The 26456-nt window shown below is 39.6% G+C and overlaps 1 protein-coding gene across 14 annotated transcripts in view; it reads right to left on the reverse strand.

The window, feature by feature from the left end:
* Positions 1 to 26456, reverse strand: part of Inpp4b (inositol polyphosphate-4-phosphatase type II B) — a 750330-nt gene that overhangs the window by 85742 nt on the left and 638132 nt on the right. For all 14 annotated transcript variants that reach the window (XM_063277738.1, XM_063277736.1, XM_017601165.3 and 11 more), the window contains 2 exons: positions 25632 to 25838; positions 12925 to 13090 (listed from right to left, as the gene is read on the reverse strand). In XM_063277738.1, coding sequence (XP_063133808.1) covers positions 12925 to 13090; positions 25632 to 25838 — 373 coding nt within the window. The remainder of the gene's footprint in view (positions 1 to 12924; positions 13091 to 25631; positions 25839 to 26456) is intronic.

Genomic DNA, 26456 nt, shown 5'->3' on the forward strand with positions numbered 1-26456 from the left:
ATCAGCATCCAGGAGTGGTGCACAAAGGAGCAAGTCTTTAGCGCATAGCAGAGATTCAGATCCAAACCATAGCACCGCTCCTTCGCTTCAACACAGTCATCTTGAGAGATGTTAAGTTCACTAAATCACAACGGTCATGTCTTATAGCTTTATTTTGATGAGTGTAATGATATTTGTACCGCACCGCTCCTACTCTGAGATGACTCAGATAACCAGAGAAGTTGGAATTTGATGCAATAAATGCTGCTCATTATACTGATCTAGAAATATCATTACTGTACTGCATGGTGAGGGCATCTACACGCCAGGACTCATTCCTGGAGTTCAGAAAAACATCCACAGAATGAGATCTCTCCTGTACGTGAGTTTCAGGGATTAAAACCTGACTGTCTGACTTGCGTGGGATTTACTGTACCCACTGAGCTATCTATCCATACATGTGCTTGTTGATGTTGAAACTCAATGTAGTTGAATTGATGTGCCTGAGGTTATTAAGAAAATACGTGGGGCCTCTCCAAAGGTTCTTGAAGGAAGATTGTCCTCTAGAGGGAGCTACACCAAAACAGACAGGTATCGGAACAGTCTAAGAGGAAAAGGACAAAGCCTAACCAAATGAGTAGGCTTCTCTCTGCTTCCTGGCTGCCATTACATGGGCCACTCAGTTTCAGCATGCCTGGGTCATCATCTTGGGCTGGAATTGATAAAACTATGATCCAAAATATTTTTCTTTCCCTTTCCCTTGTCTTACCAGGTATTTCTCTTCTAAAGAAACAAGAAAAGTAGCTAAGAGAGCAACAATAGTGAATCTTAGCCAATGGAGACCTTGTATGATGTCATCAGAGTAGGAGCAAAGAACACAGGAAGGTAGACGTGAGAAGAAGGCAAGATAGACCATCTTATAGACAACAGGAGCCAAAAGTTAAGGAAAAGTCTAGAAACAGTGACTATCAGGGCCATTGGAAACCGTGGGTGTGAGGGAGCCTGTGAACCATTTTCTTTCTCCTGTTCTTGCCACAAGGAAGTATTCAAGCAAAAGACAAAACAACATCTTAAAATATAAACACTCCAGTGTCCTCTGGGGTAAGTGACTGTTCTTGACAACTTTTTGATGAATTAGAAATGAGCATACTGTTCGGTCCAAGACAAATGAGCAGGAAAAGAACAGAGGCCACCTTCCCTAGCGTTGAGGGACCTTGTTTGTTTAAACTCTGACAGGCTGAGAGGAGTGTCATAAAACTTTCCATTCTTGCTCTTAGACAAATAGCAGATGAAATGCATGAGCTGGAACTCGAGCTAAACTTTGCACTTCACAGCAGCGAGTTGAAAGTCTTCAGTAAATTCTCCTGAGACAGTTTCTAGCAACTGCACCTGTTCGTCACCCGAGCTCCGCATCTGTCGCAGCCCTGAAGCTTTGAATCCAGGTTGCGCTGGACCAAGAAGAATTCACAGACTCACATGTCTCAGTGTTATTTTGCCTTATAGCTATGAATAAACTTAAGGCTTGTGACTCTAGTCTACATGTAGGCTGAGTATTTGAAACAAGCCCCAGAGGTCATGAAACAGACAGAAATGACCCATGTGTTTACATTACATAGGTGCTATTTCAATAGCGGCATAGAAGGTGGGGAAGGCAGCACCAGTGGATGCTGTCTTGACTGGGTTAGAATCCTGTTACGCAGAGGAAGGAAATAGACATGTTTGCATATCTGCACCCTAAATCCAGTTGCATTTTTCTATATGCAATAGTTTTTGTTAGTTTTTCCTTAATTGGTGTTCTAAGCCAGAACACATATAGTGTATACCACTAGGTTTCCTTTATACATATAAAAATAGAACATTGGACACAGATTAAATTTCTTAATGTTAAACATATAATCAAGTAACCAAGAGCAATGTGAACATACATCAGTGGTCACATGTCAGAGGTTGTTGGTGCTGGGATAGTTTAAACATATAGCTCGTCCACACCAATTGTGTAGCATTCTTCCTCTGAGTATTGTGACTATGGAAGCCATGTCCATTAGCCTCTGTGAGACGGGAGTAAGCTCGATTCTCTGTGTTACTGTATCTCTACGCCTGCCAACATTCATCCCTTGTGTCCTTATTTTCCTCCTACTTGTGAAGATGTGAGCTCTCGAGTGTAGATCATCAACTCTATTCCGTATGCACTAGATCTTATTAATACTCACCTAGGAGCCTCATTCTGGCAAGGTTCCCTCCTTCCTCCTAAGCCTGCACGTTTTACTGATTTATTCCCACAAGCAAATGAGCCCAGAGCTCCTGTGTATCTCCTTCACTTTCAAGTGTAACAGTCAGTTAACCACTCTTCCTGCCACAGAGTAAGTCAGCTGCACTCCCCGCCACAGTTCTTACCGTGTTTCTCTTTACTGGTCACCCTCCCTAAATGAATATACAATTGTTTCCAGTTCCTTTCCTATGTCTCCTTCTTAGTCCTCTCCATTGTGCTGTTAATTCCTACCTACTAAAGCAAGACCACTCTACTCATTGTCACAAAGGACTTCATCACTGCTAAGTTCAAAGTCATTCCTCAATCCAATTTTGCTCAGTGCTTTTAACCCTCGGTTGCAGGAGGCAACAATCCTAATTCATCAATGATTGTCAAATAAAACATTGCGTTTCCTCTACTTCTTTCTTATCTAACAACACTGATGTGTCTTTAGGAATAATCTAGAGATGGATTCCTTATTCTCTTAACGTTCAACACATCGAAGATGTTCTTGACTAAATTTCCATCTGCTTGTCAGAACCTCAGCTTCTTGTACCTAATATCATAGCTGATATTTGCATGTCAAACTTAATGCCTTCTAGATGACTTCCTATGTTCCTTTCCAAAAAGGTTTATTCCATCTAGAAGTTTCTATAACTCCTGCATGGATCATGTGTCCTTTTAAACATTTTTAAGTTATTTTTGATGTCAATGCTCATGTTTCCGTTCAAACTATTAGAAAACCTCCTTGGACTAACCCTCAAAGTAGGCACAGAATCTCAGGACCGTTTTGTCCCCTCTGTGCTCGGAACTGCATCTCATGTCCCACCTATATATTTGCTTTGGGTTTCTTCGCAGGTATATTAGGTTTGACTCTTGCCATTCACATTCTAATTGCAAGAGAAAAGTCTGTGTTCCTCTCTAGGCTGCTTTGAATTAGTGATTTCTAAGTCTCTTGGTTGCTCCCCAGTTTTCCTGGAGTAAAGGCAGAGTCTTTAGAGATGTGAGAGATGGTCCTTTTTGCATTTATCTCTTGAATTTCACTTCTTTCCCTTGCCTCTCCTTTCACTTTTTGTCTCCTTAGGCTTATTGTTCTCTGCATATGACACACACCCTCTGCTTTCTGCATCCGGTAATCCTTCTCAGAGATAGCCATGCTTATTCCCTTTATCTCCTCTGTCTTTCCTCAAACATTAGCTTCTAAATGAAGCCTTTGTCAACTGATTATTTTACACTGCCAACCTTGGACCCACAGCATCCCTCCACAATGCTTTGACTTGCTCTGTATTCTCCAATACCTTTGTCCCTATCCACCCATCAGTGTACCGCATGAAGCTCCCCATCTCTCACATTATTTTTTAATATCTCCTTTTTATGAAAACACAGACTTGAGGAGGAAGAGTGTTCTGTTTGCATTAGCCAGTGTTTTATCTTCTGTGTCTGAAATCGTGCCTGGCATAGAACAGTTATCCAAATAAAATATATGTCAGGTGACTTTAGAAACACGTGTATCTCTTTTTCCATTATACAACATCAGAACTGAAATTTTCCTTTCAATTTTGTTCTTAGATAACCACTATTTGACTGAAAAGAAAGTGAGACTCATAGAATTTCAATGATCTTCAAACACTACACTAACAAGTAAACAGCATATTGTACACTTGTTAAGTACCTTTTGAGCCCCACACGGCTATGCTATCTCATACTATATTGTATGATTTTATAATAAAATAATAAATTTCTAATAGGAATGGTTATAAAATGACCTTGTGTTCAAATGTTTTTGAAAGTCTATCATTATAGAGAACAAATATGGTCTAGTTAGGTTCTTAATACATCTATCAAGTGATTAAAATAATATATAGAAGTATTTCAACTCTTTAACAGTGAATTTTAAATCCCAATCCAATGATGTTTATGTCACAATGAGATTGTGCCCATTCAAGATGTAGAAATCCAAAGACTGCAATGCTATTTATGCTCCTTTAAGAAACCAAGCTTTGTCCTTGATTTCTGTAGTTTAAAAGCAAAGCAGATTTGTTATATATAATAAAGTCATGAAAATAATTAGCCACTGTGAAACACATTCTCAGGAGATCAGTACCTTTCCATATGTGTAAATGTGTGCACACATTGAAGACACAAACCGAGCATTTCTGGTGGGTGGCAGATGCAGAGACAACAATAGCATCTTTATTCTATAATATCAAGTGCTTATTATTTGTCAATAACTATAGTATATGTTATGGATTTAGTAATAAGCTACAACACTTGGCATATTTCTCACAAAGCTGAGTCTAGTGGCAGGGTGGCATTTAAAACAGCATGTGTAAGCAGTCAGAGACTTGGAAGTTTCAAAAGAATTGCCAACGAGCCAGTCTTACTCAGAGTGAGAGTGAACTTTCCTGGCTGTCACATGGTTTAGTCATTGATCCCTCAAAATGAAGTGTATTATATAAAATTTCTAATTTACTGGAGACACTTTAGGCAATGCTAACTTTTGAGCTGTCCATATCACATTGTGCAAATGACAGGCAGGAGGCCGAATGGCGGCCACTTCTGCAGAGATTCTCTGTCCTAGTTTGGTCTCGTTTCCTTTCCGACCCTGGATTTGTTCTTATTATCCTGCATGATGCCTTTGTACTTGCAAGCCCCACAGAAAGTACAGCTACATAATTGGCAAACCAAAAAAGAAAAAGAAAAAAAGAAAAAAAAAAGAAAATCCTGGGGCTTTATTCAAAAGCTATAAACAGTTTTCTGTTTTCTTTCTCGGTGGTACTATTGCTGACCTGTCACATCGGTCACAGTTTTAAGTTATTTGTTCATGTCTCACTTCTTTGGGCATGGGAGTGTGTGAATGTCAAGCCTCAAAGACCCCAGCCTGAACATGACTCCACAGTAAACATAATTTCCCTTAGGCGAGTGGACATTTAAAGTCTTTCTGGATGGATACTGGTGGCCAGGCTGAAGAGACACTGCCAAAGGCATCCAAAGGAGAGGGCCCGACAGAACTCATGAATTGAGATCCACAGCTCCAGGCATTGGTTCTATTACCCCATTAAACTGCACTGCTGAAACGAATCCAATGACATCATCAGGAGTTTCACTAGAGGAACAGCACAGTAAGCTCAGAGCACTGAACTCTTCTTAGGGAAGGGTCAACTGCACTGGCTCCATGAAGCTCAGGGAAGGCACACAAAGGATGTGAAGGTTTGGCCTGTGGGAGGTGGATCGGCAGCATCTCTCAAAGGCTGGCAGTGACAAGCACACGGTGAGTTCTTCGGGGTTCAGAGTACGTTAGCATGAAGAGTGAGAGAATGAGGAAGGGGAGCAAGTCAAAGCCCTGTGACTAGACACATGTGGGCTAAGAATCACGAGGCCTCATACATATACAGCCATCCAATTAGACAAGATGGATGAAGCAAAGAAGTGCAGTCCGACAGGAGCCGGATGTAGATCGCTCCTGAGAGACACAGCCAGAATACAGCAAATACAGAGGCGAATGCCAGCAGCAAACCACTGAACTGAGAATAGGACCCCCAATGAAGGAATCAGAGAAAGAACTGGAAGAGCTTGAAGGGGCTCGAGACCCCATATGTACAACAATGCCAAGCAACCAGAGCTTCCAGGGACTAAGCCACTACCTAAAGACTATACATGGACTGATCCTGGACTCTGACCTCATAGGTAGCAATGAATAGCCTAGTAAGAGCACCAGTGGAAGGGGAAGCCCTGGGTCCTGCTAAGACTGAACCCCCAGTGAACGTGATTGTTGGGGGGAGGGTGGCAATGGGGGGAGGATGGGGAGGGGAACACCCATAAAGGAGAGGAGGGGGAGGGATTAGGGGGATGTTTGCCCGGAAACCGGGAAAGGGAATAACACTCGAAATGTAAATAAGAAATACTCAAGTTAATTAAAAAAAAAAAGAATATGCAATAAACAGAACAGATCTGTTCTTTCTAGAACAAAAAAAAAAAAAAAAAAAAGAATCACGAGGCCTAGGGGTTTAGCTCAGTGGTAGAGCGCTTGCCTAGCAAGCACAAGGCTCTGGGTTCGGTCCCCAGCTCTGAAAAAAAAAAAAAAAGAAAAGAAAAAAGAAAAAAGAAAAAAGAATCACGAGGCCTTTAAAATAAGGGAAGCCTTAGCAAATAAGTCACGCCAACCTGTGACTAAGACACACTGAAAACATCAAGGAAAAATACATCGGCAGGACGGTACATAGACACAGCTACTATCAAAGTGTATGTATTCCTTTTTCCAAGAGTATTCTAAGACTCCCAGAGTTTTTCTGACTTAATCACCCACATAGGAACCACTCTGTCCAGACTGGGATCAAATTCTGTGATTTTTAGATGAATGGTTTAACCCCACCTACGAATCGGGGACCAATACCAAATCTGCCCCCACAGACTCACTGTGAGGAAGGAGCAAAGGAAGGTGGCTTGCAAGTGTACTGTGCATACGTGTGAGCAGTCATGTGAACTGCGAATTCGATTCTTATCAGTCTCTCGACACCCGGGATTGACATCGTGAACCATGCTAGCTGGGCGTGCACATGGCTTTGCACGGCTGCATGAACGACCCCTGTAGGTAGTACAGGAATGTCAAACTTACAGTTTGGTACATTAGGGCAAACAATCCACTTTGTGTGGGACATCGCAACGCACCAGAGAGAGAAGTAAAAGCTGTGAATACAGAGCTTATGGAATGTACATTCCAAAGAGGGAGAATCTGCAAAAGGATTCAGTAGGCATCGTCCTTTTGGCCTTGTGTCTCGGGACCTGTACTCAGGTCCATTTTGTACTATTTTTATCAACGACTTCTATGAGACGAAGAGGAAAGTTTGCGAAATATGACTAAGCTAAGCCAGAGTGGGACAGTAGATATGATGGATGGAAAAACAAACACAACAAATATTTATTGGGATGCCCTCTCAACAGTGTTTCACGCCGCAGACACGGGTGGATATCCATCTCTGTGGCAGCAGCAAGATAAGCCATCTTACTCTCCCAAAGCCACTCGTATTTCACAATATGTAGCCTAGAACGGTGCTTAAATGCTGCTTAAATCTTGAAAACACATGAAGAATAAGTCAGTCTAGTCAGGCTTATGCCTATCCCTATTATTGCTCGTAAAATGTGGCTGCCTAGGCAGCTGCTAGGACTTTAGGTGTCATTAATATCAGCAGTAACTAAGAGGAGAGAGCTGATTCCCTGTATCACTCCTGCCTTGCTAGAGGACAGTGTGCTGCTCTTGGGAAAGCCAAGACAAATGAGCGAAGGCTTTGAGAAAAGCCACTATTGAGAATCTCGAGGCTGTTCCTTTGAAAAATGCACCGAATGTGACAATTCAAGCAAGGCATGATGGTTGTTTTCAGATGTAATTTTGGCTTAATGTAAGGAAAGGAAAATAAAATCGTTCTGTTTATTGCCAAAGATTGCATCTGGGCCAGTGGGCAGACTTAATGCAAGCATATTTGGACCACTGTCTGCAATGGGAGGCACTAGAAGACAAAACGGTGTTTCCTGGAACCACAGCTGCGTGTTGCAGCCTAGGCTGGAATTGGCAGAGACACTGTAGGTAAGCCTCTTAACATAATTCAGGAGGTTTAATTACATAATCGTTGAGTTCACATCAAAATCCAAGAGTTTAATATTCACTGATTTAATCTTTGTAGCCTCAATTTATTCTGAAATTGAAGGCATGTGGTACTACGCAGAGAGCAGATGTCCATAATTGTGTTTCCGTGTACTGAAAATAAAGGGGCAATCTGTGGTTACTGGTTCAGTAGACACTCACACATAGAGATATACACACATGCAAATGGACACACACATCCACACATACACTCATCCCCATAAATGCAGACGCTGTGAAAATATATTTAATTATTTAAATCTAAACAGTAGAGAGAGCTTGACTTCTACTAGAACTATTTGTATTCATGCTGAAGGAAATGTATAAAGCAAGTCAGGGATGTGTCTTAAAGCCTCTGCTTTGAAGTAAATACTCTAGAAAAAGGTAAAAACCCACACTGCAAACGTAAAATTTTACTGTATTAATACACTGTAAAAAGAAAAAAGTGGGTACAAATGGAAGAGGAACTCAGGGAAAGGACGAGACCATCAGAGTTGTAAGGACACACGAACAATACATACAAATTAAGGCAAAAATGGGAACGGTGAGAGAGGCTATGACACAAAATCCAGCAGGAGTCTGATTTACATGGTGACACTTACCACATTCCAGGAACAATCAACACCTGTTGTGTAACTGTAGCCAAGTAGCACTTCAAAAAATGTTTGCAGAATTAAATTCTTAGAGAAACAAACAGAAGTAATACAGCATGATGAAATTAATCACTTACAGGATCAATGAGATGGGTCAAGGGGCAAAAGTCCTGATGCCAAGCCTAATGGCCTGACATGACTTCCAGGACCCAGTTGGTGGACAGAGAGACCCAACATTCCGTGGATTTTCTTCTGACCTATGCATGCCAGGGTATGTCTCCATGGAGAACAAATGAATCAATAAATGAGAAAATATTGTCTTAAGAACCACTAACAATGAGTTTGAATAGATGTCAGACAGTATTTGGCATGTCGTGTATACAATAAATATTAGCTAATGAAAGTCGCTTAGTTCATTGTAAGAAATAGAGATGTCAGTTTCTTCTATAGCTAGTGGATGCGGATAAACACTAGAGTATTGAGGAGATTGATTTCATTATTAAACAAAATAATGTGAAGATAGTCTTGATTAATACACTTTATACCATTAAGCTTCCCATCCAGGCAAAAGTATAAATTTAGGAAAAAACAAACATGGCATGAAATTAGCAAGACAGAGGTGTGCTCTTGAGAGTGTCTGCATAGACATAATCAATTCAGGACCTATGTTTATGGAAAATGTTTCCATAAAGCAGATGTGAGATCTAAGTGGTGCTTCCAATGGAAGGAACAAGATTCCTTGGAGACCATCTGAACTGCTGTGGCAAGGAGCTAAAAACACTCTCGGTTGCTGAATACACAATGATTTGAACTCAAAATAAATGGTAATGATATTGGATTATAAAGCAAAAATAAGGAGCACGTATGAATCCACAGTAATAAAAATGATTAGTTGAACAAATAATGCCTTAGAGGAAGGGAAATATCATAAAACGTTCCCACTCTTAGCAGTCTAACTTAAATGAGACTATCCACAAAGTTGAAGAATTAAATATTCAATGATGCTTGTGTGTTAATTATAGCATTAATATAATACATGAATATCAAAAAGAGCAGTTTCTATTTTGCTAAATTCGTTGACAATCATTAAACACTAATTTCCATGAAACATTTATGAGAGAATACTGATGTGCGAGACATAAATCATACATTTTATTTATGATGGGCATTCCAGTTTATTTGAAATACTCTTGCGAGTGTGTGGCTATATCTGCTTAAAAACAGAAGAATATTCTAAATATTTATATCTAGTTGAAATAAAATCACCAGGCATATGCAATCCCATTTGCTCCTTTTAAACAAACTCAATAATGTATTGCCTTTGCTCACACGATTATTAGGGATAAATTAGGGAAATGTAGGCACATGTCTAAACTTTCCTCATCAGTAATAATTTGTACTATATCGTGGACCAAATGCATATCTACTTGATTATTTTATCAGTTCAAACTCCTTCTATACTATATTGATTGTGTGACAAGTCAGCAGAGAAATTGTAATATCTACCCTCTATTAAACAGGCAGGCTCTAAATTGACGGAAGATAAAGGTATCTTAATCAACTGACTTAGTTAATTAAAGTCATTCTACCTAAGCAGTTATCACCTGAAATTTATTGAAGTATTATTAAACACGGAATTACTTGCAAGATACATATTTCTGTATGTTAAGATGATTATAAAGATATCATTTTTATATCAATAGCTTCCTTGAAGCATACTCTCTGTTTAATGTTGACCAGAAGGTAGAGTGTTAACAGAATCTTTGACTTTGAAATTATTCGACATATTCTATATTAAGCAACTTTTCACAAGACTTTAAATAGTACCATTTAAGGAATTTTATAACAAACAAAATAATGTGAAACAAGAGTATTTGTACCATCAGGTGAAAATAAGAAAAATATAAATCCGGTTAGCCCACATTACACTTGACTACAACCATCCCCGGGAGTGATCAGACTGTGACGCTACATGAATTTTTACAAATTCATGCATGATTTTATGTATATAGTTGTTTGGCCTGTACATATGTTTGTACATCCAGAGACTGTCATCCTCTGGAAATGGAGCCCCAGACAGTTGTGAGCTGCCATGTTGGTTCTGAGAACTGAAGTCCAGTCCCCTGGAAAAGCAGTCAGTGCTCTTAGCCACTGAGCCATCTCTCCAGCTTCATTTTAGATTTAAAAGTGTAATATTAATCCAGGAACACTGCTCTGGTTAAATACCAGATGTGAAAAGTTGTGTCGTTTCAAATATTTCAGAACTTTATTCGCATCTCTGGGCTGTTGGAAGGGTTTCAACACACACCAAAATCAGATATCCATTTTTTCTGCTATAAATAATGTGCACTGAAAATCCTGCAAGTGACAGCCTGATCTACTCTTGTCTCTTTGATCTTTGAGTTCTGCTAAACAATTCTGTTTTCTAGAACTCTACTGACTCTGGCGCCTACTTGTTAGCCAATGCAGATGTGACTGAAGAAAGTTGGAGAGTACTATTTTTAACACAAAACTATGACAAGTTTCTGCTTTAATTCATGTGAGATTTGAGACTTACTAGGTTTACTAACTTAAAAATAAGTATAGTATTACTAAATAAGAAAACATCCAGTGTGAGCATGAAGAACGTTGTGTGTTCAATTTGGAATGGACAACAGAGGAAGATGGGTCATCTACACAAAAAAAAACTCCAAATATTACTTCCAAAAAGAATTTAGGGAAGGATTCTGTCATTTAATCATGTGAGGAGACATAGAACTGTAAAATTATTTTTCTTATTTTTTAAGAATATAATTATATCATTATTCCCTTTTCTTTCTTTGTTCCAAAACCTTCCATAGACTCCTCTTTCAAACTGATGGCCTCTTTTTTCATTAGTTCTCATTAATGTGTGTGTGTGTGTGTGTGTGTGTGTGTGTGTGTGTCTGTGTGTGGAGGGGACCCAAAAGTGGATGCGTGGGAACACATACACTTGCATGTGTGTGTATAAAGCTCATATTTTATGCATATATGGAACACATGATGAAACAGGAGTAGTGGAGCTTCAAGCAAACTAATTGGGAAAACAATAATTTTAAAATTTTATCCATCCACTGGACCTTGTCTTTCCACCCATATGTAGCAGATACATAACTTGATCTTCATGAGGGTCCCCCAACAACTGGAGTGGAGGTTGTCCCTGATCCTGTTGTGTCCCCCCGTGACTGGCCCACCTTTTCTGGCCTCAGTGGGAGAGGATGTGCCTAGACCTACAGTGACTTGGTTTGCCAGCGTAGGTTGGTGGTACCAGTGGAGTCTCCTCCTTCTTAGAGGAGTGAAGGGAGAAGAGGCATGTGAGGGACTATCTGAGAGGAGGCTGCCATCGGGATGTAAAGTGAATGAATAAATAAATTAATGGAAAATATCCATCCATAATTCGTTATTTTAAACAAACAAACAAAACAGAAAACAAACAAAACAAAACAAAACAAAACAAAAAGAATAGATTTGAGAAGTCAAAGTTAGAGAAATGCCTCAAGCATAAGAAAGCCAACAAAATCCTAGGCCAGTTGTAATAAAATTTCTGATGTCAATAAATACATACAGTATTGTTTGGTTCTTATCAACATTAACAAAATTAACAAAACTATTCACGAAGACATAAAATTATTAAAGTGTTTATCATATGTGCCAATCAAGGAACCAAAATAGTACCTATTTAAATGCAGTTACTGTCATCTATCTCTGATCTGTCAATTCATAATCTTTTCTCTTAGATTCTCTCTATATAATCCTCTATTCATACATGTATACGGTCACATGAATATGCATGCATGAAAACACAGCACTAGGATATGATAACAGAATAATACTCAGAATCAAGCCTCCATATCTGTTTTTAAATGACAATATGACCTCTGAGTGATGCCCTCCTCCCTTTGTTCAGAAACCATGGGAAATATCACTTCTGAAAAAAAATACATGCTTGATTGTCTCTCAACTACCATTTTGGGAACTTGTAAAAGAAGATGAGACTGTCTTGCACTCCGAAGCAGTGACTCTCAACCTTCCTAACGCTTCTGCCCTTAGTAGAGTTCTCAGGCAGTAGTGGCCTCCAACCATACAATTATTTGTAATGCTACACTGTAACTGTAATGTTGCTACTGTTAGGAATTGTAATGGAAATATCAGTGTTTTCCCGTGGTCCTTTGAGGGTCATGACCCAGAGGTTAAGAACCATTGCTCTGAAGCCTACATTGGCCATCTTCCAGGAACGTTCACAGGTAAAAGAAAACAGAGAAACATGACAAGCAGCCCTGAAATCACAACTGACACAGTGTGACAAATAGCCTTCCGTCATCCATGTCAAGTCCACTCACTGCTCTTTCATTAAAGGTGCTTATTGACTCCTCTCGTTCTATCTCATTTTATCATGATTTTCTCATTTCCTTTACTCATCCAATGATTGGTGAAAATGGAGTTCTTACCCCTTGGGTGGGATGTGAGGGAATCTTCCAGGTTAGGGTCCGCATCTCCGTCCTTGCTACTGTCGCCTCCAGTACTTTTGTCGTTGCGACTGTCTCTCTCGATCAGTTTGTCAACTTTAGCGATAATACAGTTTAGGCTCTTTCCCACGTTGGCCCACACCCTGTCCTGAAGAAGGCACGAGAGTCACTAAGGTTTTTATGACGAAATCATCATTAAACATCTCAGAGGAGCCAAAGCTTCAAGCATCCAAGATATTCCCCCAAATCCATTATTCTCCTGCTAAAGTCAAAGTTAAGTTTCATTAATTCTTTAATTAATATATGTGTTATATTAATAATTAGCACATATATTAATAATATTAATAATATTAATATATTAATTAAGTGCTATATGACTGTAACCAATAATTGAGCATCATTATGACACTTTCCTACTAGAGATATTGTCTTCTTTATCCACATAATAAAAAAAGCAAAGATACAATAGTATCTTAAAGAATGACTGTCACGTCAGGAATTCTTTAGTCTTGCGTCAATGTACAACAGACAAGCCTTGTAGACTTGGGGATACACTGTCATTGATACACTCATTTTTGTGTAACTGCCACCAACATCTAATTCTAGAATGTGTTCCTCTGCCTAAACTAAAAGTCTGTCCCCCTCGTTAACAAACCTCCCTTCCCCCATTCTCAGCACAGTTCTAACAACCACATCCTTAGATCTGCTGATCACCGTGAACTATTTGCTGTGATACAGCTACATAACTCAAATGATCTTGGAGATTCATTTCCTGCAAAACATCTCATGTCACTGAGTGGCCTCTTTGCCACTGGTGTCCCCAGTTCTGACAAGCTTGTACGTTTTAGATTCATCGATTCATAAAAACTGCATTAATTTTTAAATAAATAGTTTAAGCTTTAATAGTAGTTACTTTAATAGAGGAAACCAATTTTCCTTATTATTCTTCCTACATAAGTCAGACACACAGCTCAGGCACTGTATACAGATAGGAATCGGGGGGAATTTGAGGCGTTTTCCATGCAGACAGGAATCCTTCCGGGGCTATCTCCTCTATGACTGAGCTATTTTAAATACCCTGAATGGCTGTTTAGCGTAAAGTGAATTCAGAATGCTAGCCTACTATTGCTGGCTTACGTATTTCCTTAAAGTGTGTATTTTTCATCTTCATTAATTTTGTAGATTAATTGATTTGGAAGAGGACAAATCTAACAGGAAAAAGCTGTCTGTGAACTTGGACTATTGGATTGTTCTCTTGTAAAAGTTAAGTTGAAGAGTCTATCCTTGCGGGTACGCACACATTTATTCAGTATAGCTGAGAAGGTAACAGAATTTCCTATTAAAGAGGCACAGAGTAAGGAAAGGTAATTTCGAGGATTTATGAAACACATAAATGTGAGACTGTGGGCAAAGCACCTCATTTCTGAGGACTCTCTTGCAACCTAAATTTGGGCTGCTAATTCCTGCTCCACCTCCTTCACCGTGGGGGTGGTCAGAGTCAACCGATGCACTGTGTCTTGTGTGAAAGCACTCCGGGGAAGTTATTACAATTTAGCAGGACCACTGGCAGCCTTGATCGCTTTCCTTAGTGAGTCAATCTTGCTTCCTGTCACCCTACAATCTTGCCTGCGAAGTGTGTGATTAATCACAAGTAATCATAACAATCTTTTCAGAAGAGGCAGATCTTTCCTCCAAGACACTGAAGAGGACTTCTCCTCTCAGGGAAATTAAGACACTAATGAAGTCTGTGGGTTGCGTCATCCTCTGCTGCTGGAGGGAAATGGGGTGCAGGTGCCTTGCACTGGGATGGGCTCGAATATACAAGACATACTGGGCAACAGAAGCAAGCAGCTGGGAGGCCAGTCTTCATTCAGTAGGGAACCTATCTATCACTCACAATGACTATCTCAATGACCTCTATTCTAAATATATCTTAACTGCTGCCATCAACTTCATCTGTGAAATAATGAAATTAAAGAATGAAGCTATCTTCTAGTAGAACTTGGGAATAAACTCTATTACTGAGGGGCAAACAAAGAATAGAGTCTTCTCAAATTTTCAGATTAGCTTCAAATGGAAGACAGATTTTCAATTTTCTTCCTGCTACCCACATTGAAAATATATGTTTTTTTCCCTAGAGGATTCATGTTGCCTTTCTTATATAAACACCAGAGAAGACCTGACTTCTTTTAATTCTATCTCTGAAAAGCCTGAACACAAAAGTCTTTAGAACATGATTTGATATCCACATCTTTATATGGTTCTTTATTTGCATATCCCAAGATTACAAGATTCCACTGACAGAGAACATGACTTCAGTTGCAAGCATTGGCACTGTTAATTGGTCTGAGGAGCTTGTTCACTGACCAAGACCCTCAGGAATGCAGTAAATGTGGCAAATAAAAGGCAAATATGTAGTTATTTATGTTCAGAGGACATTTCCTGAGACTGTGGAATGAACTATTTCTTATGCAGTCCTTATATGTAATAAGTGGATAATGAAACTTTTATTCAAACTCACTCAGCAGCAGAACCTGAGCAGATAGATTCCATCTGCGGAAAAAAACCATCTCAGTGAAGTTAGGGAAACTAGGTACTCTGCTCCTAACTGCTTCCTCTTTATGGTCTCCACAGATAAACGTATTGATTTGTGTCTCCCTCTAATGCCAGACTGTGAATTCTTTGAGAGTTCTGCCTTCATTGGGGACAGGGACTATCCCTCAACAGATTGTTTTGGAAGTAGGAGAACAAATAGCAGAAGGAAACAAGATGAGGTAACTTGTCTATTGTCACCTAGCATCCACACAGTAATTAACTGTAACGTTAAAAGCCACCAGATACTGACTCAGTTTTCTGAGAGATAGAACTTTAGATAAGAGATGGATAGTAACTTCCACCATTAATATGTTAGAAATGAACTAGAACTTCAACTTTCTTGACTCCAAAGATTTGATTCCTCCAACGAGTTTCCAGATGTTGATGGTGCACTCTAACACATAGAACAGAGTCAGGAGACGAGGCTTAGCAGGTTCAGTGAGACAAACATCATTCACAGTGCTGTTAGCTTTCAAGTATCTGAGATCGGACATGAGACCAAGAGATGCCATACTAAAACACATTTAAGAAAAAGAGCAGGCTAGTCAGACATAGTCTGATACAAAAGGTGTCAGAGAAGCAAGACTAAACAAAGTGCTTTCACAATGGGATATACAGAAGAGAAGGAGAACAGGAACAAAAGATTATAATTCAATTATGAAACAACTCTAAGCAGTCATTTTGAAAGCAGGACACTGAAGACTTCATGGCAAGATTCTTAAAAGGAATCTTTGGGTATCTGAGTTCTCTCCAAAGGCAGCCTATTCATTTAGATCTGAAATCATGCAGAGAAGACACTGATCAACAATCATACCTTCTTATCCTGATGACTTTTGTCGTGCTAGTCTGTGAGCGAGGCTCATTCAATGATATTGCTGATGGTAGGGGGCCACTCCTTTCTATTCTCTACTGCAATCACACTAAACATTTCAGTCTGTTTTCAGGTTGAAGAAAGACTGGGTAACAGTTCGTGAGAAGATGCAGGAAGGATAGAGATGTGGCACTAATCCAAAGGGTTCACATCTCTCTACTCTCTTCAGGCCAGAGGTGCTAAATGAACTCAAATTCTATGTTGCTCTCCTGTGCCCAGAGAAGTTTAAAGACAAGTACTCCCTTTCAGAGAGACATATTGGAAGGCCATTCCCCAGAACTAGTAATGATTACCCTACAGTGAAGAAGCAATGGAAGGGTGGTGGTTACAGTCTAACCTTATTAAATGGAGCCTGAGCTCTATTTGAGGTCATTAACCTTGATGGAGAATCCATGAGTCCCCTTCTCCTGAGAGGTGCAGTGGTTGCAAACTTTTTCAAGTCACTGAGGGTACAAAGCAAGTGGGGAGCTATGGCCTTGTTTATTCCATTCTAAGTCAGGTGCTGATCTAGGCTCTTATTTATTTGTGGGTTAGGATATAAGCTAACATAAAGGGCAAAGCCAGTGTCATAACTGAAAAAGCTTGATCGATGTCGTAGCATGTGACAGGGAGAACATTCCAGCTGCCAGAGTGAACCATGAGGGTAGAGAGCAGAGTGATTACTCAGCATGCCACATGTTTATGAATCCTCCTGGGTCAATGCAGAACTTTGAAAAGACAACTCTGTAATGCTTAGCTGCTCAACAAGTTTATGAAGCCAATTCTTGATCAGCAAGAATGTAATAACTCAATCAGAACTAGATGTCCAAAATGTGTGTGTGTGTGTGTGTGTGTGTGTGTGTGTGTGTGTGTGCGTGTGTGTATCCATGAATACTTTCCCTTTGGCTATAACACAGTACCAAGATCTTTGATTAGAAATACCCAGTGAACTGAGAAGATCAATCTTAGCCTGAACTGATCCTTGCATTTTATTCTAGACCAACCATGTTCTTTAACATAAAAAAAAAAATCTCTGTTCCTTCTATGGCGTGGCAGGTCTCTCTGAATGTTAATTTAGACTGTTAATTAAAATGAGTTTCACATAAAATGCTCTTAGGGCGACCAGCACATACATGGCCAAAGGTATATAGGGCTCATACACTCATCAGTGTATGTAAGACCACTTGGTATCAAGACTCATGGTATTCATGGGAATGACATCTCCCAGCTTTGCCTCCTATTGCTCTTGCTTATTTCAACTCTGCTGCTAGTGGAAACTTCGATTGTCACATCCCAACAACCAAACTGAATCTGTCATTTATTCCTGGTCTTTTCTTGAGATTCAGATTCTGTCCACACTAATAATCTCAAATAGTCAGGCACCCTTTTTGCAGTGAATAAATTCTCTCCACTCCTTATTCTTGTTTGGGTCCTTGCCCAGACCTATTATCTGTCTCCTAGCCAGGTAGCAGTTAGGCTTAGCTACAAGTTCCTCAGCCACCTTCATTCATCAGCATGATTATTTACTCAGTCTTGATTAAATAAAAGCTAAGCACCAGAGCTTGTGCTGCAGCCTGGAGCCCCTTGTATAGCCAGGAAGATAAGGATGATTATCATTTCTCTTTAATCTTAAAAAATACTCTAGCTAAGGCCACCATTGCTGCCATACTCAAAACATACTATTAAAAGAGATCAACGCATATTCACCAGACACCTGCTATGCGCTCAGTCAGTATTAAACATCAAAGATATGGAGAAGCTAACATTTCTATTGTGAAGCATGCTGAGTTTTATCTCCATTCACATACTAATAATTTCAGCTCCCTTTTCCCAAGATAGGGTTTCTCTGTGTAGCCCTGGCTCGGCAGGAACTTCTCTATAGACCAGACAGGCCTCAGATTCAGAGATCTGTGTGCCTTTGCCTCCTGAGTGCTAGAATTGAAGGCATGTGCCACCATCACAGGTCTTGATTTTAACTTTTAATGGAAAATTGCATGTTTCCTAGACACCACTATACTCTCACACAACTGGTAGCACATGTTTTCACAGGTGATTACATTTTAATTGAGATTGTTCTAGCATAATCTGTCAACTCTCTGTGCCACCTCAGCCATTTCCCTTACTTACTCAGTTTTAGAGCATCCAAAATCTCTCCTTGGAAGAAAATCTCATTTTCCCTTATAGAATGTATTGGTGTCTGAAGGGACCTGGAGTGATGGCATTAATGCATTTCTAAGGTAGACATATACAAATCAATACAGTCATCAAAATATGTGATACTAGACCAGGAAATGGAAGATTTGGGAAGGTGATCCCAAAGATATGGTTGCAATTCAATGTAAAATATCAATGGGAAAAAATCACCATTACTAAATATAATAGAATAAAACAGCTCTTGTAAAACTCTGAGTTGGAGTATGACAAGTGCCTGATTTGACCAATCCATCCAATAAGCTTGTCCCACATTAACAGAAAAAATACCTTTAAAGGGTATGGATCAAAGTGCACGGTAAGTGCCAGGGAGCAGAGACTGGAGTTGAAAGCATTAACCATAGGTGGGAGAAATGTAGATATGGGCAGAATTTCATGAATATGCATGCACATAAAGCTCTCAGTTGGGGTTTCTTTTCTTTAATAGAACATTTGTGCATTTTAATGGGCAGCCATGAACTTTGCTTAATCGCCTTTTAGGGACCCGAACAGCGGATGAGTATTGCAAGCACACATCTCCTGGGTGAAATGGACTGGAGAAGTTCAGGAACGCTTCCCATTCATCAAGGAAACAGAAGATAGACTATGCTCAGCTGCCATGGAGGCAGCAACTGGCGGAATCCCCATTTTCTCTTTTGTTCTCTTTGTGCTGCTGGTCGTGACTGCTTGGAGGACGCCATTTTAATCACTGTAAGATTCACAAAGGCTAGAATAGTCTTTTGCTGTTGGAGCATCAGTAAATAAGAAACAAGGCTTCCCATGCTTCGGGGGCTGTCCCTCGCCATACACATACAGGCACCACTACGTAGTCTCAAGTCTTAGGAAGAGGAAGCACATGAATGATGGAGGGAAACGTGAGAGGGAGAAGGGGAAGAAACTGAAGGTAAAGAAACAGGGAGTGATGGATTTGATCAAAACACATAAACATGACTTTATAAAGTTATAAATAAAACACCCAAGTTTCACAAAATTTTATGCTGACCAAGAATAGTATGCATGACAAATATTAACAGAAGTTCTGGAATCTTGACTCAAATGAGGAGTGCAGGAGATATCTGGGGACTTCTCACTCCCCGGAGAACAAAAATCGTAAAAGAATTAATGAGTTCAAATATTAAAAAATATAATAGACATAAATAGACTATTATAAGAAATTAAATTCTTATGTTTTTCCAAGTAAGAAGATGAATATAAGTGACAATTTGAAGGCTAATTTTAGGGAATTTAATGCATTGTGTACTGATTCCCATTGGTTCACAAGCTGTTTTGCTAACCAATAAAACAATAGTGAACAAGGAATTGAATAAACTTCATTTAGAAGTGTATTGGGTGCACAAAGAATATGTATATAAAGAAATAGAAACAGCTTACTATAATTCAGAATTTCATAGGTTGTGTGTAGATGGGATCCTAGAGTAATTAGTACACCATATCATTTAGATTTGAAAATATAGATGAGTGAATATGCATAAACATATGCACAGCTCTCTGTCACACATGTTAGAGGTGAAAGGCCGCATCAGATTTCTAAGCTACAGGGCGCGGCTGATGAGGAAGCTAAATCCTATGTGTTAGTGTGAGGCTGACTAGAAGGATTAGCTACCTCTCAGGAATTAAGAGGACTTAATGGCTTCTTATGTCAATGGCTTTATATAACATAACTCTAGCTAGTCAGAGAGCAGACAGAAATATGCTTTGGTTCATTTGTGTAGGCCCCATTGTGGTTGCAGTGACTCTGAACTTCTTGTCAAGTTCTTGGAAGTGAAAGACAGACAGAGTAGCCTGCAAGAAGCATTCAGAATGCAGACTACTTGCTTGTGGCTGAATGTGCACGGTCCTGAACATTGTTGTATGAGCATCTGTGTTCGCCTCCATTACTAAGGGTAATATAAATATATCTACCAACACTCACACAAACATAAACATTTGTGTTTTTCCCGAACATCACTAGACAAAGGTATAGCGTTTGTAAGAACTCTTTCAGAAAGCCATTTATAGAAATGAGTCTGAAGCACAATATTTGGCATCATCGAGTTAGGGGAAGCCTTAATTAATTTTCAGATTATATTTGGACCTGATTAATGGAACTTTTGATATGAATATTGTTGTGGATTTCACTATAAATGAAACAAGAGACTCATTTCCTTGTGTGCACATAAATACATTTATCATGAAACAGAAAAGAAAATGTATGCTAGCTTAGGAAAGATTAAATTTTTTTAGGAAATCAGGTTTATGACTCATTTTAAACCTTGTATTTACTTGCTATATTTGAACATTTATACATACGGATGCAGTGCCTTGTAACGTGCCAATGTACATACATTTCCTAATGTTTAAGTCAGGTAAGCACACGTTCTCGCCAACCTTAATCTTTTTTTCCTGGTAAAAACTTTCAAGTGTGTAGCTTTTGGAAATGTGCAGTGTGCATCCGTGCTTCCTCCAATTCTTCTCTGCAACTTCTTGCTCCCAGAATAAACATTAATTCATGGGTGCAACATGAAGCAGAAATCAGTTCAGTAATTTTGATGCTGAAATGTAATTCAATATGAAATGAGAGTTTAGGATATTTCCAATGATAGCAACAGTTTTACTAGTTGTGTGCCTCACTATAATGGGTCAGGACTTAAAGTGTGATAAGATCAAGTAAACTATACATTGACTAGGAATAGCCAGATTTAGCTCTAAAGCCACCAATGTAGCAATCCTGGAATTAAACCATAATGCTATAGAGAATGGAGTAATTACTGAAGCCACAAAATCTGGGACGGCCTAATAGTTTGGCTAGATGGTATGCTTTCATATTTGGACAAACTAATCTTGGGTTCCCAGCTGCTGAAGCATCTGTTCTAGCGGGGGACAGAGATAAATGCAATATGTCATCGTCATTGGCTGGAAGACGAAGGACGCTGTGCTAGCCAATTTCCTGGCACATACCGTCATGAAATAGTCCCCAAATATTCTACTGGGCTTTTATTGTTTACTAACTTTTTAGGAAAATAAACCTGAAGAGCATTCAATCATTTAATAACTAAAATTTAGCAAATAACAGGCATTTTCCGGTATGGTTCATTTCAGTTTCAACCTCTGTCATATCTACTTGATAATTATCAGCCACATTCCTGTCATCAGGTTCTCTCGATGAAGCAGCTGGTTGAAACCAGAACACACACACACACACACACACACACACACACACACACACACACACACACTTAGAGTTAACAGAGGTTCTTTTTCATGATTACAAAGAGAAGGTTGTTAGATCCATTGGAATGGACTGAAGAATAATTTGCCAAGATGTGTTCATTTCTCAGATGTTTATCAGAAGCTGTAGGCTTCAAGCTAAGTCATTGTTACAGTAAACTTCTAGAAGCTAAGTGAAACCAGCAGAGTTCTTAACAAATGGCCCTGTACAACCTTACATTCAAATTGAAGCCTACTTAAGTCATCACAGAACATTTTCATATGTCACTGAAACCTGATTGCATTCATTCGAAACGCAAAGTTGCTTTCCGGTGTTGACTATATTAGTAATCAATCCTGGTACTTTTAGAACAACTAAATAAGAAAAATAACACAAACTTATGTTCCAGATAATGTACCAGCACCACCTCTAAAGACATTTCTATTAGCTACATTTTCTCCACGTTTACTATGTCAGTCAGAGGTAACAAACATTTTGAATATAATATGACCTAGCTACTATGACTACTGAGTGATTTTCCTTTTATGATGATTAAGTCCTTTGGCAGACGAACCATTATGGTGAAAACTGATTGCTGGAAAAAATCAGTAAGAATGGTATATAATCATTGCAGCGATGATTATAAAAAAATAAAATATTTGGAGGAGGGAATTAGAATAAAATTTACTGAGTGTGAGTTTCCTTCTAATTGTGTTGAACTTGGAAGAGCTATTTCTATGATTTCAAGAAGGAATAACTTTCGGAGGAGATTCCCAGCATGTGCAAGGAGACACAGGGCCATGAAGACCTAGTAAGCTCGAAATGGAAACCAAGAGAATGGCCTGAGGTGAGCAGAGATCCATGGAGACCACAGCTCACTTTGGAGGGTCACTTCCAAGCTTGGAGGTCCATCCTCATGGTTATTCCAAGTGTTGCTAAAATTGCACCTAATCAGTTCTTAAGCTTTCACCTTTCTCTCCTTCCATCTTCCTGGCCTCTAAATGCAAGGCTCTCCTTTACATGGGAAGGATAAAAGCCCCCATCAGGTCCAGACTACCTCACCAAAGCTCTTCAAGTCCTTTGCATGTCTCTGCTGAAGAAAGTCTTCTCCGAAGACTCCTCCACTGAGAAGTGGGTCTATTGCTTCTTCCATGAGGACCTAAAGCTGCCTGTCATCACCTCCAGCTCCCAAGTGCTCTTTCCACTACAGCTATGGTCAAATTTCACCAATTTAGAAAAACAAAACAGGAAAGAGAATAATAAGCGCAAATATCTGTGCATTGTATCTTACTCACTACCTCTCCCCACAGTGGTCACCCAGTCGGTTCGCTTTCAATGGTTAACTTCTGGTCTCATGTTCATCTCCAGGGTGGCATCTGAAGCCTCACTCTGACCATGAAATTCTAGCACTTTTCTGTGTGGACCTCTCAAGCTGCCTTATACAATAGCCACTGGTCTTTCTAGGTTTCTGAATACACTCTAGGGCTCTAAAAAGGCCCTAGAGTGTCCTGAGGGCCTCCCATGTGCAAGTGTATTGAAACAGGAAGAATGTCCATTCTGAAGAAAAGAAGGGGCTCTTTGTAAACCTCCCTACCCAATGACTTGGATCTCTCTCTTTGTGCATCACAGGACAATCTGACTTCAAACTGGGTTAGAGGAAATCCTATCACCAGAGACTGTCATCTAGTATTCCGACCTTTGTTTCAACATTTTTATCTGTCAACTCTGAGGTAATGTTGAGGACCTACCATGGCTAATCTTCCCATTGATTTTATATATATATATACATATAGTGTGTGTGTGTGCGTGTGTGTGTTTCTCTGTGTGTATGTATATATGTATATATGTATATATATGTGTGTATATATTTATGCATATGTGTGTGTTTATTACTTCTACAAGTATCTAGGGATAGATTTGGTTACCATAATAAGACTATAAGTCACATATTTTCACTAAGAACCACATATCAATAATATTGCCCCTGAATCAGACTAGGTCTGCCCAGGCATCACCACAAAATGATAAACCACCTCTTGTACATACATCCTAAGAGTGAAGTAGATTTCATTTCGCAGCTGAGAAAATTGAACCTGAGTGAGGTTAAGAGGCATGCACCTCTTGGAGCTCTGAAGAAATTGAAGAAGTTGAGGTTAAACTGAAGAACTCTCTGACTTGCTCTTTTGAAGCGCTGCCACGTGGGAAAAGCAATCTTCATCTGGAACCATGACAGTTACTTAGTGCTTACCTTGAAAAGGCTGAAGGAAGGTATGCTTCCGGTGGTAGAAATTATATCAAAAGAAAGATCTGTTGATATCTCAGTGGCCCTCAAACACCATTTTAGAGATTGGGCCCTTCAAATACCCCACCCTAAACACTCTAAAGTTCCAGGATAGGAAGGAAAGAGTGGTTAACTAAAAACTAAGCGTCCAGTGCAGCCAGCATGCTTCTTTTCTTAAGCATGTGCGACAACGAAGGGATTCCAGTGTGCATGCACGTGTGTGAATACACATGAACTACAGAGGCACATGGGTGATGTCTGTACCAGGACTCGTTACAGCTCACTGTCCTTCCTGCCTCTACCCTTCCTGGTCCTCTTGCCCTGCTCCTCTCTAAGTCAGCTGCTCTCACACCGCTTGCTTCTTCTGTTATTTCTCCTTCACCAGTCATTATCCCAAGATATATACAAGGCGTATGAGGTCAGAGCAGGAGCAATATCTATAAGCAATATCTATTTAATCACAGAGCCACCAGCAGGTGAGACTTAAGAATCTTTTTGTCCACTCTGATTTAAACATGAATATGTGTTTTAAAGTATATATATATGTAAGTCTTTACCTAGCAATAATGGAAATATTTGTATCTACTAGGGCCAACAAGACTTACTGTTCACTCTCTTTTATGATAATGCTTCAAACTTTATTTATCCCTTTATTTATTGCATTATTTATTTACATCCTAAATCACAGCTTACCCTGCTTCCTCTCCTCCTGGTCCCCAAGTCTCACCTTGCCTCTCATTCCATCCACCCTCATTCCCTAATACTTAGAAGAGGGGAGGTCTCCCAGGGATATGGACACCACAAGAAAAGCTACAGAATCAACAAACCTGGACCCATAGGAGCCCATATTGACTGAACCGCCCACCAGAGAGCATGCATGGGGCGGACCTAGGTCCTCTGCACAGATGTAACAGTTGTGCAGCCGGGGCTTCATACGGGACTCCTAAAGCAGGAGCAGGGGCTGTCTCTGACTACATTGCCAGCCTTTGGATCTCTTTCCCCTAACTGGGCTGCCTTGTCTAGCCTCAATAGGAGAAGATGTGCCTAATCTTACAGCAACTTGATAGGCCATGACTTTTCAATCTTTGTCTGCAAAAGTTTAAACATTTTAGATCGTTTAGAAACGAGTAAGGAAGTGTATTATTGGATTTTGTAACTTTGATAACATAATTCAATGACTTACTTATGGTTACATACATGATTTATTTGATAACAAATACATATCTACAACAAATAATTTTGATCAGGAAGGCGACTTCCAAGTTCAACTTGATCCTAAGAGAAAACTTGTCCTATCTATTCACAGTTCTGTTGTGATTCCCATGTGTGAACTTTTGATTTTTTGCAACACAGTCTTTTATTCTTGTGTGATTTTTGCTTATGCTTTAAATTTGAAGTAGATATAGCATGATTAGGATTTCTTTTGGGCATGTTTGGCACAATATAAATATATTTTATATATAAATATATATTTCCATATATTTTTGAGAAATGGAGCTTTCTTATTATGTTCCCTGTATTTCTTCCCACTAAACCATGAGAGTAAATGACGTGAGGAGACTTACCCACTCTTCCTCATCATAGTCAGAGTGATGTGGTATGGAGTCTTGTCTTCTAAGCTGCTGCGGGCTATCATGCTGGCTACTTTTCTCCTCTGTGCTGACCTTAGGAGAAGGTGGCTTCCTAAGGATACCTCCTGGCCTCGCAGTGTAGAGAGCTAAGAGAGCACTCCTGACCAGCTGGTCCTTGAAGGCATGCACAAAAAGCTCGGTCTGCAAAGAAATCGACAAGGATTAGAAACCCATGGGAGACACCTCCGTATAGAGCTGTGAAACGGTCAATCGCAGATTTGTTGGTACTTAAGAGGCGTGTGTGGTGGAAAAGGCCCAGGCACCAAGGAGGGAGAGTGATTCACACCGATCGATGGGAAATAGTTTGGTTTTTGGGTTGCTGCCAAGGACTGGAGTCCTCCTGTTTTAAAGTAAATGCTGAGCTTTTAAATGTACTGTAAACACCATCTGTCTCCCCAGCCGTCTCACTTTGAGCTCCACAGCCTTCGCAGATATATTTCACTGGGGATAATCATTTCAGCAACTACCTGCTGCACCTCTCAAGTAATCCCACACCCCCAAAGAAAACCTGATTGCGTTATAAAACAGAAGCAAAGAATACAGAAAAAAATTAAAAGACTTTGTCACAAAAATGTGTATATTTAGAATATTTTCACATCACGGAAAGATCTCAATAGAAGAGACAAAAGAGCAGTCTTCCCCATGAAAATATCTGATTTTTTATAGTTTATTATCATTGCCAGAACTATTTCCTTTACCAGATTATGCCAGTAATGTGGTGTTAATGAAGTTGAGATAGAACTTGGCGTGGAAGGTTTT

The sequence above is a fragment of the Rattus norvegicus genome, chromosome 19, assembly GCF_036323735.1.
Source record: "Rattus norvegicus strain BN/NHsdMcwi chromosome 19, GRCr8, whole genome shotgun sequence".
NCBI lineage: Eukaryota > Metazoa > Chordata > Mammalia > Rodentia > Muridae > Rattus > Rattus norvegicus.